The sequence below is a fragment of the Brugia malayi genome (genome assembly GCF_000002995.4).
Source record: "Brugia malayi strain FR3 genome assembly, contig: Bm_v4_Chr2_contig_001, whole genome shotgun sequence".
Taxonomy (NCBI): domain Eukaryota; kingdom Metazoa; phylum Nematoda; class Chromadorea; order Rhabditida; family Onchocercidae; genus Brugia; species Brugia malayi.
Genome location: NW_025062476.1, coordinates 836,592 through 855,479, shown reverse-complemented (window position 1 = coordinate 855,479; position 18,888 = coordinate 836,592). Strand labels below are relative to the sequence as shown.

Here is an 18,888-nt window from a genome sequence, read left to right as displayed (position 1 = left end):
TTAGGATAATAACAGATTATTATTGATAATATTAGAAATGTTAAGAATATTTTAATTAAAAAAATCAAAAAAGTTTCATTTGTAAACATTTCTAAAAATATGACATTGATAGATGAAATTATACTTTGTTTGCATTCAAATAATTAAATAAATTTAAGTAATAATTTGTTGCAGTCAATTAATAATAAATTGCTCAATTAATTGATAAAAATTATAAAAAATAAATTGAGAAAGAGAGAAAAACAATAAAATATGAAAATGTTACAAAAAAATTACTTTTTAAACATTAACAATAAGGCTAATGTCTTCAGACCCCAATAATTACACTAAACACATTTTCCCACACTCAGAGGCACTCATTTATGAAATTCAAATTTATTACATTATATAGGCCTGTGGGTATTTGATGGTTCGGGCCCGATAAATAAATTATATTAAAGTGTGAAATATGGTTTAACGAATTGGAAATGCGGGGGGTTGTCTTATTATTCTTTTTTTTTTTTTTTTTTTTTTTTAACGGTTGTAAGGGGTTTTTTCTTTTTTTTTTTAAATTATTTTTTACTTGTGAAATTATTACTGATATCATTTTATGCTAATAAGTACATTATATAGGCTGTGGCTAATTTAGTTTTATATATTTTGCTAACAGTTTAATAATTATTAGTGATTAAGAAATAGAAAATTTTTGGTTATTTTATTCATAACATTAGATTTAAAGCATTGTTTATTGCTTTACATCAATGCTTTACAAGCAATTTTGTTGAATAATTTAAACAATTTTTTCCGTTTTTGTTTGCTTAACTGTACTAATTTTCGCCAATTTAGGAATCGACCAAATTTTTGCTGTCTTAGGAATCGGCCAATATGGGTGGTCGGCAGTCATCACAGGTGTCACATGAAGTTGCTCAATCAGAAGTAATATTTTTCGTTTTCTTGCATGTCTAACTATGTCTCAAAATTTTCGCAAATTTCAGGTTTCCAAATTCAGTTGTCCATACCAATCGGCTAAGGATCAATCTGCTGACTCAAAAGAAAAAAATATGATTAAATCAATGGCTTCCGAATGTCCAAAGTATCAAGATAGGGAAAAGACTGATGGACAAGGTGGATGTACTTCAGGATCTGAATTTAATGAGTTAAATGCTGTAAGTTGTCAATGAAACAATTCGTGCATTTATATTCACTTGCTTTAAAAAAAATGAATGTACTTAATATTTGCAATTTTTTTTTTTTTTTTTTTTGTTGCAGATGCCTCCACCTAATCAAAAACCTGCTCCTGGCCAACCGTTTCCATTAAGTACCGAACGACAACGATCTACGATTCCGAAGGCTACAGAGGATGGTTATTGGGAATATCCGTCAGAACAAATGTTTTGGAATGCTATGCTAAGAAAAGGTATTGTTAGTTTATGAATTCATTAATGAATTACCTATTAGAATATCTTTCATTGATGATTATAGGATGGCAATGGCGAGATGACCAGATTAGTGCAAAAGATATGAACAAAATTATCAAAATCCACAACGCAAATAATGAGGAAGTATGGCGTGAAATTTTGAAGTGGGAAATGCTTCTACATCCGTAAGTTTTATGAAAAAGATAACTCCTGATAATATTTTATCACCTTCATTTTCGTAAAATTTTTTTTAGTTTTTTTTTTTTTTTTTTTTTTTTTTTTTTTTTTTTTTTGCTACTGCAAAAGGATTTGCTGTGTCTCAATTCTACTTCCAAAGCTGAAGCAGTAAACCGCAAAAAAAAAAAGTTACAGTGAATGCAATTGTCCAAAGTTGAAAAATTTCCATGGCAATGCGCAAAAGATTTCTCCACGAGCTCGAGTGAGACAGTTGTTGGGGTTTGTTCTGTTTTTAATGTTTTTGAGAGCTTTTCGTTTGCCATTGACATGTGCTATTCACGAATAATTTTTTCCACCAATTTATAATTTCCGTGAAAGCAAACTCATCTGTAAGGATCTTTTTCAGGTACGGTTTACCTTTTGATCGGCACGACTGGACAGTAGATCGGTGTGGGCGAAAAGATGTTTGTTTTTCTCTTTTTTTTTTTGGTTTTATAAGAAAGGAAAATTGAAATTATCCGTATCCGTGTATAGTGAGTTAATAGCGTTTAAGGAATAATTTTCGAACGGAATGGCAAAAGAAAGAGAATGATGGCTATTCCATTTTTACTGTGATGCAGAAGAATAATTTCTCTAAGCACCATTTTAGTTGAGCTACTGAAAATAGCATTTTTTAATTTTTTAAAAACGTATCTTTTCAACTCATAAGATTCTTTAATTAGGTTATTCAGTAAGAAGGAAATTCATTTTAGGTTCATTATATAATCGATTTTTATGATGGTGGTGCAGTTGATCCAAAATCGAAATTATTCACTATATTAGATGTTCGTCCAGCACTCACGGATGTCGGAAATGTGTGGGATCGGATGGTTGTTGCTTATTGGCGTTTCAAATTTGAAACACTGGGCCTTACTCCAAAATTGCCTTTGTACGAGAAAAAGCAGAACCCATAATACTTCCACCTTCCACATGGCTTTTCTAAACAATGTTAAGGTTTTAGAGTCCTAAAATTGTGACGCACTCATTCAAAAAAAAGTTTTATTTCATTCAAGAGGTTTTATTCATTTTTAAGCTTTAAGGCATTGCGAGGGTTTATTATTCAAAGTAAGAAAAGTTTCTCCTTACACGTGATAATAGTTAGGTCTTTATGCGAATTCTTTCTATTAAGTGGATTGATATAATTTATATTAGGGATGTCTTTATATGTATTGAACAGTAAATTAAGTAGTATGAAAAAAAATTGTCGCAAAGATTAGGAAGGTATTAGTTGTGCAGGTACATCTTATTTAATGAAAGCATTTTTTGATTATTTGATGTGCTGTTATAGGTTAGTTGACTATGTGTTAATTTTATTTTAGTCTTTTCTCTGTATCCCAATTTATTTTCCACGCTTACTATTTTTCAGGCGCAATATTTAATATTAACATACCTCGTTGTTGATTTGGAATATTTCAAATGTGCTTCTTCTTTAAACTTGATTTGATGTGAATGTAGCCGTCCTAGTCCAATCATGTTGCTTCGCATTGTTGCATATTTAAATTAGTTGCTTAAATGGAATTGGTTCATAATATTCAATCTTTCATTTTAATACCTTCTTTCGTTTATTATGGTTTTACCAAATGGAACAATTTTTCAAAACTTATTGCTTAACAACCTGTTGTGTTATTAATGGTGTTAATCATTAATTTATAGTCACCGACAGATTAGACAAAAGCTTTAACAGTTATTGTTGTCTTGATAGTTCTTTAGGTAGCTCAGAAGAAATAAATTATACCATAATTAATATTTGGAATATATAGCTTATTATATATGTCAACTGTGTCGTTATGACATAACAAAATAATACGATGTTTTCATTGCAGTGAATTTTGGTATTATCGTGCGTTATCTCTCTCAAGTTCATGAAATAGATTTTGTTCATGAATCAGTTCTTTTTTGGCAAATATTGAGCAGTTAAAATAACCGTGTATACGGTTCTCTGCTATTTTGCATACGTAAGAAATATATTTTCTTTGTGCATTTTATCAAATTAAAATTTTATTTCATATGAGGTAAGAATGATTTATTACTACTAGTAAATACAACAATTTTGTTGCATTATTAAAACGTATATATTTCAGCAATGTCGCTATTGACTCACCTTTTGGCAAGTCGTCGAGCATGCGGCAACATTACAAAGAAGTCATCATTTTTTACTGGTTCGGCATTCAATAATAATATAAAGGAATCATTTGCCTTCTTCAAAATTCCACGGATGTTAGTTATTTTTGATTAACTTACTTTGCGATAATCAGATGATATTTCGAGATTATGCTTTATTGTGTTGTTTCAGAACGAATGCTATAAAAAGGCGTATGGTACTTGGAGTATCGCTATCACATCAATTAGCACCAGCACAGCGCCGAACAATCGGAGTGTGGTTATTAGGATGTGCCGGAATGGTTTACGGGGCAGTTGCTTTGGGAGGTGTCACAAGGCATGATTTAAATTTTTAATCCAGTCTCTTTATCTATTTGATTAATGCAAAATTTTAGTTAGCTGGTAGATCATTTAATAATTTTCTTCCTAAATGATCAAATTTCTGTTTTTAGATTGACAGAATCGGGTTTAAGTATGGTCAATTGGGATTTGTTTCGTACGATGAAGCCACCATGGAGTAAGGATGAATGGGAAACCGAATTTGAACGTTACAAGCAATTTCCAGAATATAAATTGTATGTTCCATATTATTCATAAGCAACGTCTATTACATTTTAATAAGAAGTGATTGGTTTTCATGATGAATTTTTCAGTAATTTTTTGTAAAATGAAATTTCTGCAATCCTTTTTTGATGGATAGTAGTTTGTTCATAGAAAAATTAATGACTGTACAATTTCTGTAGCAAAAGTGGTAATGAAGAGATGACATTGGCAGAATTCAAATTTATTTGGATGATGGAATACATTCATCGAATGTGGGGACGGACATTGGGTATCTTTTTTCTAGTTCCTTGTGCATTTTTCTGGGCAAAAGGTCATTTCTCTTCTGCAATGAAAAAAAGAATGTTCATTGCTGGTACTCTGATTTGCATGCAGGCAAGTTATTTTATTCATACTGAGATAATTTATTTAGTCTTAGCAATTGGAATTTCTCCTTTAGAAAACTTATGATAGTGCCTTCAACTAAAATTAATTTTACACCGTCTCATTGTCTGTGCTTTTTTCAGGGACTTATTGGTTGGTGGATGGTGAAGTCAGGATTGGATCCGAAGAACAATTCTAACAAAGAAATACCTCGTGTTTCGGAATATCGTTTAGCCACTCATCTGACAATGGCTTTTGTTTTATACACTGTGTTTTTGTGGACCGGTCTTTCACATATTTTTACAGCTCATGACGTACGTTTTTTTTTTTCTTCTCTTTTTCTGAAATTTATTTCAAATGTTTATGCGATTAAAGCTTTTGGTTGATTTGGATTTGATTTTATGAGTTACCTCACGACATGTATGATTTAAGCAGGCAGATAGCTTTTTTTCTTTTTTTGGCTATTCAGTCTTATGTATGGCGAAAATTTTTTGAATGCTTTGTTAAAAGGAAAGTTAGGGAAAAGACTTTGTGACTAATTGTTTAATTTTGCCCTATCTCTCTTTTCCAAAAAAAAAGTTGTGAAATTTTTTAAAGTCTATTAACGTGAGCTAAGAGGTAAGTTAACCTAATCTACTACTACATCCTTAGTACCAAATATCTCAGGGAGCTTATTTTTTTTAAAAAATTAACTGACTAAGACACCTGCCTAAAATTGAAATATTTTTTGAGGGACGAATCTTAAGCTTTATTGATGGAAAGCCGACGCCTTCTTTCTTGATGAATTTTGTAAGTAAATTTTGTGGCATATATAATTAATGAAGACTTTTCAGCACACAAATGTTAACAAAATTGGACGATTACGTGGTATGACACATCTTTCGAAAACGATGATAGTTTTGACTGCAGTGATGGGTTAATTTTGTTTATTCTTAAACATGCAAGAAAAATATTATGAGAGTTTTTTGTTATACTGTTCACCATTATACTGTTTCATTACATTTAGTACCCACTGTTTCGAATTCGCTGAATTACTTATTTTTATATTACATCTTAATTATAGGCGCTTTTGTTGCTGGCTTGGATGCTGGATTAGTTTACAATTCATGGCCGAAATATGCCGGACGTTGGCTTCCAGAAGATTTATGGCTTAAAAATCCAAAATGGTCTAACATTTTTGAAAATCCGGCAACTGCCCAGTTCATGCATCGAAATATGGTTAATTTTTTACATTTCTTGTGATTTCAATTCGAGGTGTTTTTCCTATTCTCAAAAAATATTCATTAAGAAGATTTAATACGTTTTTTATGGGAGCAAACTTTTTATACTTTTAAAACGAATTTGTTATTTTATTATTTACTGGAAATCGCTTTTTGGTAGTAGCTTTTTATTTACAGGCTTACTTGACACTACTTTCGGTATCACTCACATGGATTTTTGGACGTCGTATGCTTCTTGGTCGACGTGCCAAAATTGCATTGCATTCATTGATGGGTGCGGTATACTTGCAGGCTCTTCTAGGAATAGCTACTTTGGTATAATACATTAAATTATTCAAATTTTTTATTTGGTCTTATTTGCTTTCCGAAAAATTCCCTCTTTTACATTTTTAAATATTTTGATGCAAATAGTACAGATGTTAAGTATATTTTACTCTCCAAAAAATCTGAAAAAAGTTTCACGTTGTTTTAAAACGTGTATCAGTTTTTATGATTCGCTGGATGGTTTCTGAAAATATGACCAGCTATGGAAATAGTACTTATTGTTATTCCAATTTTATATTAGTGTGTAATACTATAACGGAATTCCAAATTCCAGGTACACTATGTACCGGTTTATTTGGGTGTCATGCATCAGAACTTATCAATGGCTGTGATAACATCTGCTTTTTGGCTTTCAAATGAAATCCGTCGTGTTCCAAAGTAAATAGTTACTGTATGATTGTTACGGTGGTAAATATCTTCCACTCAAAAGTGAAGGAACACTTGCAGATGTAAAAATAGATCTTCAAAAATGGTCGAATAGACTGGAATTGTTAGCTGTTTTTATTAATAACAAATGAATCAAGTTTTCACGGTTCTTCAACCGTATGCAACTTTTCCTTCTGAAGTTATTTGTTCATAATTGTATATTTTATGTTGTTATACTGATATTATTTGTTATAGCTACAAAATATTTTTGCTTTCATATCTGACGTCATTCCTAGTTGTTTTATCAATAAAATTTGTTTTATAATAAACTTTTTCTAGCTTTCTACTTATGCGTCTAAATAAAATGAAGGGATTATCTGAATCGCTCAAATGTCTTCTCTTGGAAAGGGATTCAAATTGTCAATTCTTCCCGAAAACAAAAGATGGGCATTGGTATTTAATTTTTTTGGTCTTTAGCAATGTCTCTTGGAACAATTTTCCCTACATTATTAGGATGTACCGTACTGTCCTGCTAGGTAATTTTTCAATTATGAATCCATTTATTAGTTGAAAACCCTCTTGTGGTACTTGATGAGGTTGAAATAAATGAAATTCTTCATATCACTAAAGATTAGAAAAAAACCAAGTCCCCTTTTTCTAGTCCCAGTCGTTAATTACAACATAATGCACACAATATTAACTTTTTATTTATTTGTCCTTCCGTTAGAACATGGATGACCAATGGACTTCTTTCTCGCTTTATAAATTGAGCTAAAGTAATTAGTGGTGCTTTTTTAATTATTTGTATTATTATGTGTCATATTTGGCATATTTGGACCATATCTAATATGACACTAGCAAGAATATTTTAATAAATTCGAATAGCTAAGAGAAATTATAAAAATATCCTTTGCCTACTTCTGTTATAATCTCAGAGCGCTTTTTTTTTTCTTATGAGTAATTTTTTTTCACCTCAGTTGCTGAGAATATAATATTTCGAATATTTTTTATTTTCATCAAGTTATCATTTCCGTAAATTAATCCTTCCACAAATTGTTCTTCAGAAAACAATCAGCAGCAAAGAATCGTTCCAATTCTTTGTTGTTGTTTAGTTATTTAAATAATCTAGACAAATTTCTGTGAATGATCCATCAAAAACATAAGTTTTCACGAAAGCTGGAGAAATTGTTTGATAGAAATCGATTGATCTACTTGAATTACTTTTTAATAAGATTTTATTCAATTCTTATTCGATAATTAATTGCAATAGATTATCACTTAATACTTCGTTCATTCTTGATTTCAACAAAACATACTAATTTATAGAAGTACTTATTAATGATAAATTTTGTAGATAATCGACAGTGATTGATATAAATTATCTACGTTTTGATAGTCTATTAGAATAAAGATTATCTAAATAGTATTAATCTATTAGCTAAAAGATAAAGCTATCAGAGGAGGGAAAAAAAACTCAAATAATGATAGGAGATAGGGAGAAAGAGATCAAATCTGTTTCACTCCATTATTCCAAATAATCGAATTCTCGTCATTCATTCAATATATCCATTTTATGATCACACATTTCTGATACAAATTTTCCTCTTTTTATCAAATTGAATTTTTTTTTTTCACTTTATTAAAATATTATTTTGGTATAAACTTTCATTCACATTATTAAAGTTATGTTATTGTAATTTATTAAGTTAAATAATAAACAGTACCCATAAATTGCTAATTCTTAGCTGTACATTGGCTCGATTATAGTCATTCGATCTTGAACAGTCAACAGTATTGGCTAAGCCAAGAAAACAAGTCCAGTAGAAAGAAATGATTAAATGGCAAATGAATAATGCAAGTGAAACTGAAGTGACTAATTTTTTTTTTTCATTCCATAATATTTCAATTGTATTTCACTCTTTTAGCTTCAAATTTTTTTCAAATCTTTCAAAAATTTTCTTTCAGCAAATGTCAGATTTAAAGCAATGGACAACTATTTCATCTGGTGCTTCCTTATCAAAGATATTTATTGGACGAATGATAAAAAGCCGTGAAATAGGTAAACGTGTAAGGTCAATAAGTCATCACGCATCGCTTATGCCAAATACATCCAGTGCTTCGGAAAAGCCAACAAGTTATCAGGCATCTCCGTCAAATACATCCAATGCTTTTACACAAAATGAGAAAGCTAATCTCGTCAATAGGTTAGTAGCTAATTTAAATTTTAATTAAAGTAATCGTATGAAAAAAAAAAAAAAAAAACCATTCAAGATGACGTAATCTAATGGATCATTTGTTGCGTTATCTCTTTAAATTCGAATAGAGCATAGCAAGTTATTTTTTACGTACGTCATTTCTACGTAAATTCTTTTATACATTTGCTTATATAGTGTTCACATTCACTCTAGAAATGTACCTTTAGGTTTTTACCCAATCAATGGACATTGATCACAACGATGGATTCTGAATTATTTCGCTGTTTACATTTACCAAACGAGACGTTCGTCACTTTAGCTAAAGGTAATACTGTATCAGTCATTAAACTAAATTCATTTTAATCCTAGTAGAATTTTTACAAAATACGTAAATAATAAATCGTTGAATGAATAAGTTTGTCTCTAACATTTTTTCTTATGTCAAATATAATATTAATGTATTCCAAATGATTTCGTTCAAAAACTCATTTTATTAAATTTTTTTTCTTTTTTTTTTTTCTCGAAAAATTTTCTCGTTAATATTTAATTCTAAATGAATTTTCGTAATTTTCCAGATAAATGGTTACGTTTTTATGTCAGAAAACAATCAGAATATGAATTAAAGAATACCATTCGTTTACCTGATAAAGAAGGACTTGTGACAGATTTAACTCGAAGTACGAGGGGTGATCAGCTAGCGTATACAGCTTCTAATGCATATCGTACATTTTCTTCCTTACTATTATTTTTCATTATTATTTAGTTAGATTAAATTTTTTTAATTCAACATTTTATTTGATTCATTTATGTTGAATATATAATATTTTATTATATTACTTAATTGATTTCATGAAAAATATGAAAAGTTCAGTATTATAGTTTACCACTCTTACATAAATCAAATTGATCATGACTCGAATTGGAATGTATTTCACACACCACCATTACCGCCAGTTAGAGGATGGTAAGTTGTTCTTACTTCTATTACTATATTTCTTGCTAAAGGATCTATTTTTTTTTTTTTTAATTTTAAATTAATTTATGTAAATCTTTTTTTATACATGCAATTTCTATTAATAAGATATTGTTTTTCAAATTTTGAATTTGTAATTGTAGAGGAAAAAAAAAAATTTCAGGGAAGCATACTTTAGCGTACGATATACATTAGATGATAAATATCTGATAGTTGGCGGAGCAGGTGGTTATGTAAGCATCATCGGTATCGATCGACCTTCTCATTATTCAGTGAAGTTTTTTTGTTTTGTTGAATTTTCCTCAGAAGTTATATTTCAATGTGATGTGATATTAGAGACAATTGCAAACAAAACAAACAAATATTATATAAGTATTCGAAAATTTCAAGAAGTCATAAACGGGTTGGCTAAATTTGATGTGATACTGTGCTTTTGGTTACAATAAAATTTACGAATAAAAAGTATATGTATTAAAACTTAAAAAATGGAATACTTTTTTAGTTCTGTGCTCATCAAAATGACGTTAAAGCAATTCACTGCTCCAAAGCTGATCCACATCTTTTTTGTAGTGGAAGTAGTGATGGATGTTGTAAAGTAAGTGAATTCTTTTGTATTCAAAAAATATTTAATGAGTTATTCATATATCTTGCTAAAATTATAGCAATCTGTTAGCGTACTTAAGATAATTCACAATACATAGTAGGATTAAAAGATGAATGAATATGCATCATTATAAAAAGTTTAATAGTGAAATATAATTTTTATAACATTCGTATTAAATTGTTCAACATCAAAATTAGAAATCTTTTGTGTAATAAATTATACTTTATTATATTAATAAATATATTAATAAATAGGAAATTTTTGATAACAAATGAAGCCGTAAAAATGATAGCTTAGTAATTTATACATAAGTATAACGCAAAAATTTCATTAAAACGTTCAAATTAAAGCTTAAAGGTAGAATTCTATTGCATATCGAATTATTTTGATAGTCACTGATTAAATTAGATGTAATTATTTATAGATCCTAAATTGTTAGGTTTAGCTATGGGATGATCGTGCGCTTAATAATAATACTCCGCTTGCTATATCCGCTGGAAATGGATATAGTATAAGTCACATCGATGGTGACAGTTATAATAAGTATATCGTAACAACTTCCATCGGAGGAACAATTGCTGTTTGGGATTTACGCCGATTTTCCGAGGTTTAAGAAATAATATTATATATAATTACAGACGCAAAAGATATTTTAAATTGGAAACCAAATAAATTTACTGCATCTGGTAATAAGTTATGTAATTAATACTAACTTACATATAGTTTATGATTGGAAGATTTGCTTACGTTTTCTCTTTTGGTTCATTTTCATTTCCTGCAGAATAATTCATTTCCAGAATCTCCCACTCAATGTACATCAAAAAGAAAGTCATGAAGAAATACCTCGTTTTAATACAGGTTATTAAGTGTAAATTTATTTTATTTATACAAAAAATTTATCATAACTAGTCCTAAAGTTAAATTAGAGATTGGATAAAATGAAACAATTTAATAGCTAATTAGAGGAAGTAACACAATATTGACATTCATTATGCCTATAATAAATTTCTTATATCATAAGATATATCATATTAATATGAATGCTATTGTTTAATTAAATTTCATTAGCACTAAAAATAAAAGGAGGAAATACGTTGGAAATTTTTTGGCAAGCCAAAATTTCACCAGAAAGAACTGGTCATCGGTATATTTATTGTGGTAGCGATAGCGGATGTGTATATGGTAAGTTTGCAACGATATTTTCAGCTATTTAATTTATTTAATGAAATTTTTTTCTCTTAATCATCTGTTCTAATATTGTTTTTTTTTTTTTAGTTTTTGATATTGTATCGGGTCAAAGCACATATTCATTTCGAAAATGCTACATTGGAATACATGATTGTAGTTGGCATCCAACTGATAACGAAATTATTAGTGTATCGGTAAGATACAACATTGCTAATATGATTTTCATATTTATAAATAAGCAGAAATTCTTAATAAATGCGAAAAAGTTAATTAAGTTCTAAAGAAAGAAAAAAAATAAGTAAATAAATATTTATTTATTTATTTAGCTACGTGGTGCAACGGCCAGATGGTATTATAAAGAAAAAGGCACATCTATTAATAGATGAATTGTTTTTATGCAAATTTTGAAATTTATCAGATTACTTTTGAATGTTATTTTTATTTATTTTCTCAGGTAATATTGCTGATTCCTTTATTTTCTCAGGTAATATCATCGATTCTTTCATTTTCTCAGGTAATATCATCGATTCTTTCATTGACAAATAGCTCATAGTCTTTATATTCCATTCCATGTATATGCTAATAATTTCATAAAGATATTATTTATTGCTATTTTTCAAATTTCTTATATTTTATACATATTTCAAATGTATGATGAATTGTGTTCAGTATTGTAACATGTATGTGACATATCTTTGAATAATATACTTTATGCCTTTATTTCAGTTTCTATTGCAACTTTATTTTATTTATTTATTTCTTTTTTTCATAAATTTCTAGAGCAAACTAGCTTTTAGTATGTAAATTGATAAAATATTTTCTAAATCCACTCGATTATGCTTATTTTTTTTTCTCTCAATTTCTATACTTCACTGAATTTTTCTGATACGTTTTAATGTTTATTGTTTATTGAAGAATAATGCTAATACAATTATTATATGTAGGTGTAAATAGAGATATGAAATTAGAATTGATTTGATAGTAATTATTTTGCTATATTATACGATTTTATATGAATATTGACTTTTTTTTTTCATTTCAAATTTTCATGTTTTTATCAGTTTCCTGATTCTTGACTTCATTGTATTATAGAATCAATAAAAAAAAATTGTAAACTATCATTAACAAATACATTAAATTGTTGATATTATCAAAAGATATCATTTGAGATGTTTTATTTCAGCAATTCAATTACAAATTTCACAAACAATTTAAATTTGAAAATGTGATAAGAATGAAAGTACAATTAAAATGATAACTCATACTTTATATGAATTTTTTCATTTCTCTTCGAAGATCAATTTCTGAGAGAGAGAGAGAGGGAGGGAGAGAGAGAAACTGTTGCAAAAGATAGTCCTTTAGGCTTTAACATTAGTCATCAATCATTTTATCAATTGTTGTTCAATGACGAAAGAAACTAATGGCATTAGTTTTAGTTACATTTAAAAATGCTTAAAGATGGCTATTAGCAAAATGCATTCCTTTTGATTATCAAAATGTATTTCTTTCTCAGAAATGATTTAAAATGATAAAAATTAAAACGTATGATGCAATTTTATTGATTGTAAATCAAAAATCAGAAAAATGATGAAAATATGAAACTAACATTTCTATCAAATTGGCAACAATATCTTTTTTTTTTTTTTTTTTTTTTTGCTAAAAATATCATCCATTGATCTATTCAAATTGTTGAATTAATTGATATATCGAATAAATTAAAATACAACATTAGTGGGAGGGAATTTCATGCAAAAATATTTTCAATTTGGCAAAAAATTTCAACAACAATCATATCAATAAATGATAATATACTTAAAATAGCTCAGGAGAAGAAGAAAAAAAAAAAAACAAATGTGTAAAACAATATAAAAAGGAAAAACAAATAATAAATTGAGCAAATTTATTTTAGTGTTTTTGAAATTGAGAAAAACTCAATAATTTAAGAGTAATTTGTGAATTTCAAATGAAAATTCAAATTCACAAATAACAGTGAAATAAAATATCAAATTCAGCAATTAGCAATCAATAAGACATTAAACAATTATCCCATTTATGAAAATAAAACATTGACTAAACAAATTTTTTTAGCTAATAAATTTCACATTTCAGAATAATTTCAAATTTGAAATTTATTTCAGCTAAAAATTTGAAACCGAATTTTAACATTCAGCTTGAAGATGTAATAAATTGTGTAATTGTATAAAAATAAAAAGTAAATGATATGAAAATTTGTTAATTTCAATTGAAAGAGAAAAAAAAGTGAATCAAATATTTTTCGATTTTTTTTTTTTTGTAAAATAATTTCGAAACTTTTTTTGATAGCATATTAACTCACAAATATACATAACAAATTTGTGATATTTATCAATAAAAGGACAATAAAAGGAGCGATACGATGTCACAAACAAAAAGAGCAAAGATCAATAAGCAAAGATCAATGAGCAAAGATCAATAGTTAAAAAGTATTTTGATTTAATTCAAATAAATTCAAAGTATGCGGTATTGGAGAGAAAAAAAAAATTGAAATTGAATAAACTATAAGCATAATATGATAACCATCCATATTTTAGCTAGCATCATACCATAATACTCCCATAGCATTTCGCTAAATAAAAATATGAAATTATTATTAATAAACTAATCATTTAATAATTAAATTTGTTTCAATTGAAAAGAACATTATTATAAAAATAATCAATCAAAAATTATAACTATTGATGAAAAAAAAAAGAAAAACTACTGATAAAATAAATAATTCAAAATGAATTTTAATTATCAATAGATGAAAATAATAATACTGAAATTGTCAGCTGACTTGTTAAAATAATAATACTGAAATTGTCAGCTGACTTGTTAAAAAGAAATTTTGTTTAGTTTGCAAAATTTTTTCGATTAATTTTTACTTTTTGAATGAACAAATTGCACAAAATGAGTGGAATGAGAAGAAAATGTAAAAATGAAAATAATTTATTAATTTTTTTTAAATAAATTAAATATTCGGAATTATTTATTTATCAAATATATCTTAAACAATTTCTGCTGAATATATGCAATTGCATAATGTTATTGGAATTATTTTATTTTATTGTTTTATTATATTTTCAATTTATTCAACCATTTGTACATTAACATATATTAATCATATTTGAAGTAGGTAAATTTTTCATTTTACATACAGTTTAATGAAATGAATAAACTCGCCAAAAGTTATCCAAATTCAATTTTCAAATTTTAAACTCTTACTTTGAAATTAACCAAATTTAGTTTTAGCATTAACAAATGAAAATGAAAAAAAAAAAAGAAAATTTCTTATTAATTTATTTAACAATAAGTTAAAATTGTAAAAATACTGTCGCATATTTAAAAATAAAATATTATTCCAGTTTCTATTATCAATAACAGCAATTCGTTATTTGTAAAAATAATTTGATAATTTATTAACAAGTACTGATTATCTTCCTTATTCTCATTCTTGTATCATTATTATTATTATTATTATTATCATTATCATTATTATTATCAGTTATTTGTTATCAGTTACTATTATTAATTTTACTCAACTAACTGATCTTACCGACACACTGACGATTTCATTATCATTTGGATGCCAACTGCAGTCGTACACTTCACATTCATCCCTAGTGAATTCTTTAACCATTTCACCCGTTACAATATCAAAAACTATAAAATCACAGTCTTAATAAATATTATATTTATTTTTAGTATTTGTAAATTTTGTTTTTGTTTTTGTTTGTTTGTTTTTTTGTTTTTTCAAATAAATAAACATAATGAAGTACATTTGAAACATACTACTAATAGTTCCAATATTGCTACCACAATAAATAAAGCGATGTCCAGTTCGTCTTGGTGAAAATTTAACTCGCCAGAATATTGCCGATAGATTTTGTTTTTTAATTGTCATTGCTAATAGTACAATATTTATTTAAGCATATTTTATTAATTTAATAGAAAAAAAAAAAAAAAACTTTAAGAATATATACAAAAAATTTTTTTAAAAAAAAGTTAAAAATATATAAAGAAATAAAAATAAATTGAATGAGAATATTGAAATTTCTTTATTGAAATTAAAATTATTTTTATTGGCGTAAAATAAATTTGCATATGAATAAATGATAACCTTTATAAAAAGTTGGAATATCACCCCATAAATTTGATTCTTGGTGCTTTTGTTTTATGTCAAATGAAATAACCTAGAAATAAAATTACTTAATAAAATATATGAAATGCATTTAGGAAAGATGTAAAGAACCTTATCAAAAAATATTCATAATCTAATTTGCTAAATTTTTTTATTTTAATAATTTAATAAATAAAAATTTAATAAATAAATAAATAACATATTGTTATAAAAGATATTCACTATAAATTAGCAAAATCATTTAATAAATTTTAATTTTCATTTAATAATAATAATAATAATAATAAATTTTGCTAAACAAATGAATTTTATAAATTTATAATTATTTTAAAATATTTCAACTTGATGTTTTTTCTCGTCCTAAAACACATCGAAGCATTAATCTTATGCCAAAATGCTATCGTTACCTTTTATTTGAAAATTAATATTTCAATGCTTTAACACAAATGATATCATTTAAATGATACCTCAGAAAATTGTCTTACATCCAAAATATCAAATTTTACGCCACCAGAAGTTATCACAACGTATCTATCAAAAGTGTCACAATCAATATGTGTAATTGCATAATCATTTGTAAAAGAACTTGCAAGTGGAATAGATTTATTTGGCGTACGACAATCCCACATCTAAATGTAATATTATATTTAATAATTAATAACTATTAACTATTATAATTCCATTTTAAAAACTATCAGTAAATAATAAAATAATATATTCACGTAAATAAGTTTTTGTTTACTTTTAATAAACAACATGTTTAGAAAAAAAAAAAAAAAAAAACATAAACAAACATTTAAAAAACATAAATAAACAAATAGTTTCATTATAAATTATCGCTTATGTAGTAATGATTATTTGATAAATTTTATGCTGTAAGAAGAAATTTTAACTAATTACTTAATAAAGATAAAAACTAATTTACCTTACAAAAACCATCACTGCAACCGCTATAAAAAAGATTTGGATTAGCTTTAGAGCAATGAATTGCTTTAACATCATTTTCATGACCATCAAACTGAAATCATAAAGTTAATTATTACTAATTTCATTGGGATTATTTTTATTTATTTATTTATTTTTTTCAATTCAAAAATTATAAATGCTAAAATTAAATATCAAATATCATACAATGCTGCTAATGAATGAATGAATGATGAGAAAATTAAAATAAAATGAATGAAATATACTGAGTAATGAGTATGTTCATCTACACCCACAATACTTATACGACCACCTGCTCTTCCAATTACTAGATTTTGATCATCCATTGTATAGCAAATGGAAAAAAATGCATCTCTAAAAATTTAAAAATTTTTAACATTTAAAATTTTTAACAATTAGAAATAAATTAAATGAATTAAAATCACAAAATTTGAATTTTTTGCTAAGAATAAAAAAAATTCTATCATTTTTTTTTTCAAAATTTTCAAAATCAGTTAAATGTTGTTTATCAAAAACAAAAAAAAAAAAAAAAAAAAAAACATGAAGCATAGCTAGCTAACCGTCTTCTAGGTATTCTTTCTTGGTTTGGCTGAAATCTATTCCATTGCAATAATCCATCATTAATTTGATCAATAGAACAATGATAAGCTACAACAGATAAATCTATCAAATATTTTTGCTTAAATTAAATTTAATTTTCAAGAAAAGTTTAAATTTAAAAAAAAAAATTAAGAAATTATCTTTTTCTTTTTATTCACATATATTACAATTTAAATTAACCAAATCGTATTCCATTGTTATCTGTTCACACGAGAAGCAATGATAAACTGATAAAATGAATTTAATCAATCATAAAATTGATAAATGTAATATTATCATTATCAAATTGAAATAAGCAACATTAAGAAAAGATATTACCACTTGTATCAGATGTATGACCAAATAGACCACTTCTTGAACTACGAGCTAAATTATTAAATGTTGAATTAAAATTAATGATAAACTTATCAGAAAGAATAAACATTATGAATAATGATAATGATGATGATAATAATGATAATAAAAATGATACCATATGCATTAGAAGTTGTATATGCCAATTGATCACCTTTTGTGCTACGAGCAAAATCAGTAATAAATCCATTATTTGGGATACCAATTTGATCAATGAATTGATAACGTGGTGGTTGACGAATATAAAAGCGTAAACTTTTATCTGAAACAATTTGTTGATAAAATTTTTTGAGGTAAAAATTTGTAAAATTTTCATTTTCAACTACTAACATTTTCAAATTTCAGAGTACTTTCTTTTAATCTTTGTGAAAGTAAAAATTTAATAAAATTTTTACCTTGACCTATAGTAACAAATCTTTCATTTGGCAAATGTATACAACGAAATAATCCCGAATCAAGCTTATCAACATCTGTCCATTTATTAGGAAGAAATCTAAAATTAAAATTGAAAGCAATGAAATTTTAAAATTGTTCACAATTGAAAATTATTTAGTAATGTAGTAATAAATAAATATATCATAGTATTTATTAGTAACATTTTTTCTTTTTATAATTTTACTTAAATTAAAATTTACATTAGCAACTAATAACCTATTGACAAAATTAGCTTTTTCACTTGGTGTGAAAGCATTGGATTTATTTGCAAGAGATGATGTATGCAAATTTATCAGCTTTTCCGAAGCACTGGATGTATTTGGCATAAGCGATGCGTGATGACTTATTGACCTTACACGTTTACCTATTTCACGGCTTTTTATCATTCGTCCAATAAATATCTTTGATAAGGAAGCACCAGATGAAGTAGCTGCCCATTGCTTTAAATCTGACATTTTCTGAAAGCAAATTTTTGAAAGATTTAAAAAAAATTTGAAGCTAAAAGAGTGAAATACAATTGAAATATTATGGAATGAAAAAAAAAAAAAATTAGTCACTTCAGTTTCACTTGCATTATTCCTTTGCCATTTAATTATTTCTTCTTACTGGACTTGTTTTCTTGGCTTAGTCAATATTGTTGATTGCTCGAGATCGATTGGTTGTAATCGAGCCAATGTTCAGCTAAGAATTAGTAATCTGTTAGCATTATTCATTATTTAACTTAACTTTAACGAATCACAACAAAATAACCTTAACGATAGTAATAATATGATCGAAAGAATTATACCGAAATTTACCTTAACGCTACCGAAAAATTACACCAAAACGACACTTTCTCAATGTCTAGAAAATTCAAATTGATAAAAAGAGCAAAAATTGTTGTGTCAA

The 18,888-nt window shown here is 26.6% G+C and overlaps 4 protein-coding genes across 4 annotated transcripts, besides 1 other annotated feature; 3 read left to right on the top strand and 1 right to left on the bottom strand.

Annotated features, from left to right (window-relative positions):
• Nucleotides 1-864: 864 nt before the first annotated feature.
• Bma-cchl-1 (cytochrome C-type heme lyase, putative) lies at nt 865-2,527 on the top strand (the record flags this gene model as incomplete). The annotated part of the gene is made up of 7 exons (XM_001892969.1): nt 865-915; nt 975-1,145; nt 1,249-1,396; nt 1,462-1,582; nt 1,770-1,853; nt 1,981-2,038; nt 2,327-2,527. 7 exons carry the CDS (start codon nt 865-867, stop codon nt 2,525-2,527), a joined length of 834 nt encoding a protein of 277 aa, XP_001893004.1.
• Nucleotides 2,528-3,002: 475 nt separating this feature from the next.
• Nucleotides 3,003-3,086: a sequence feature (Short protein (BM_BM11280, VIO92926.1) was converted to a misc_feature.).
• Nucleotides 3,087-3,696: 610 nt separating this feature from the next.
• Bma-cox-15 (Cytochrome oxidase assembly protein) lies at nt 3,697-7,221 on the top strand (the record flags this gene model as incomplete). Its single annotated transcript, XM_043078002.1, has 11 exons — nt 3,697-3,830; nt 3,907-4,050; nt 4,166-4,288; nt 4,457-4,649; nt 4,781-4,951; nt 5,471-5,552; nt 5,701-5,855; nt 6,035-6,172; nt 6,456-6,559; nt 6,887-7,000; nt 7,209-7,221. 11 exons carry the CDS (start codon nt 3,697-3,699, stop codon nt 7,219-7,221), a joined length of 1,371 nt encoding a protein of 456 aa, XP_042933936.1.
• A 1,156-nt stretch (nt 7,222-8,377) lies between these two features.
• On the top strand, nt 8,378-11,893 carry Bma-wdr-23.1 (uncharacterized protein; the record flags this gene model as incomplete). Its single annotated transcript, XM_043078001.1, has 12 exons — nt 8,378-8,416; nt 8,513-8,751; nt 8,970-9,067; nt 9,318-9,464; nt 9,622-9,706; nt 9,879-9,948; nt 10,218-10,310; nt 10,765-10,926; nt 11,117-11,177; nt 11,388-11,501; nt 11,595-11,701; nt 11,834-11,893. 12 exons carry the CDS (start codon nt 8,378-8,380, stop codon nt 11,891-11,893), a joined length of 1,275 nt encoding a protein of 424 aa, XP_042933935.1.
• Nucleotides 11,894-15,063: 3,170 nt separating this feature from the next.
• On the bottom strand, nt 15,064-18,455 carry Bma-wdr-23.3 (Uncharacterized protein; the record flags this gene model as incomplete). Its single annotated transcript, XM_043078000.1, has 11 exons — nt 15,064-15,188; nt 15,318-15,431; nt 15,646-15,718; nt 16,134-16,295; nt 16,592-16,684; nt 16,857-16,965; nt 17,172-17,259; nt 17,530-17,577; nt 17,684-17,827; nt 17,961-18,058; nt 18,217-18,455. The coding sequence occupies 11 exons, from the start codon at nt 18,453-18,455 to the stop codon at nt 15,064-15,066; spliced, it is 1,293 nt and encodes a 430-aa protein (XP_042933934.1).
• Between the last annotated feature and the right edge of the window lie 433 nt (nt 18,456-18,888).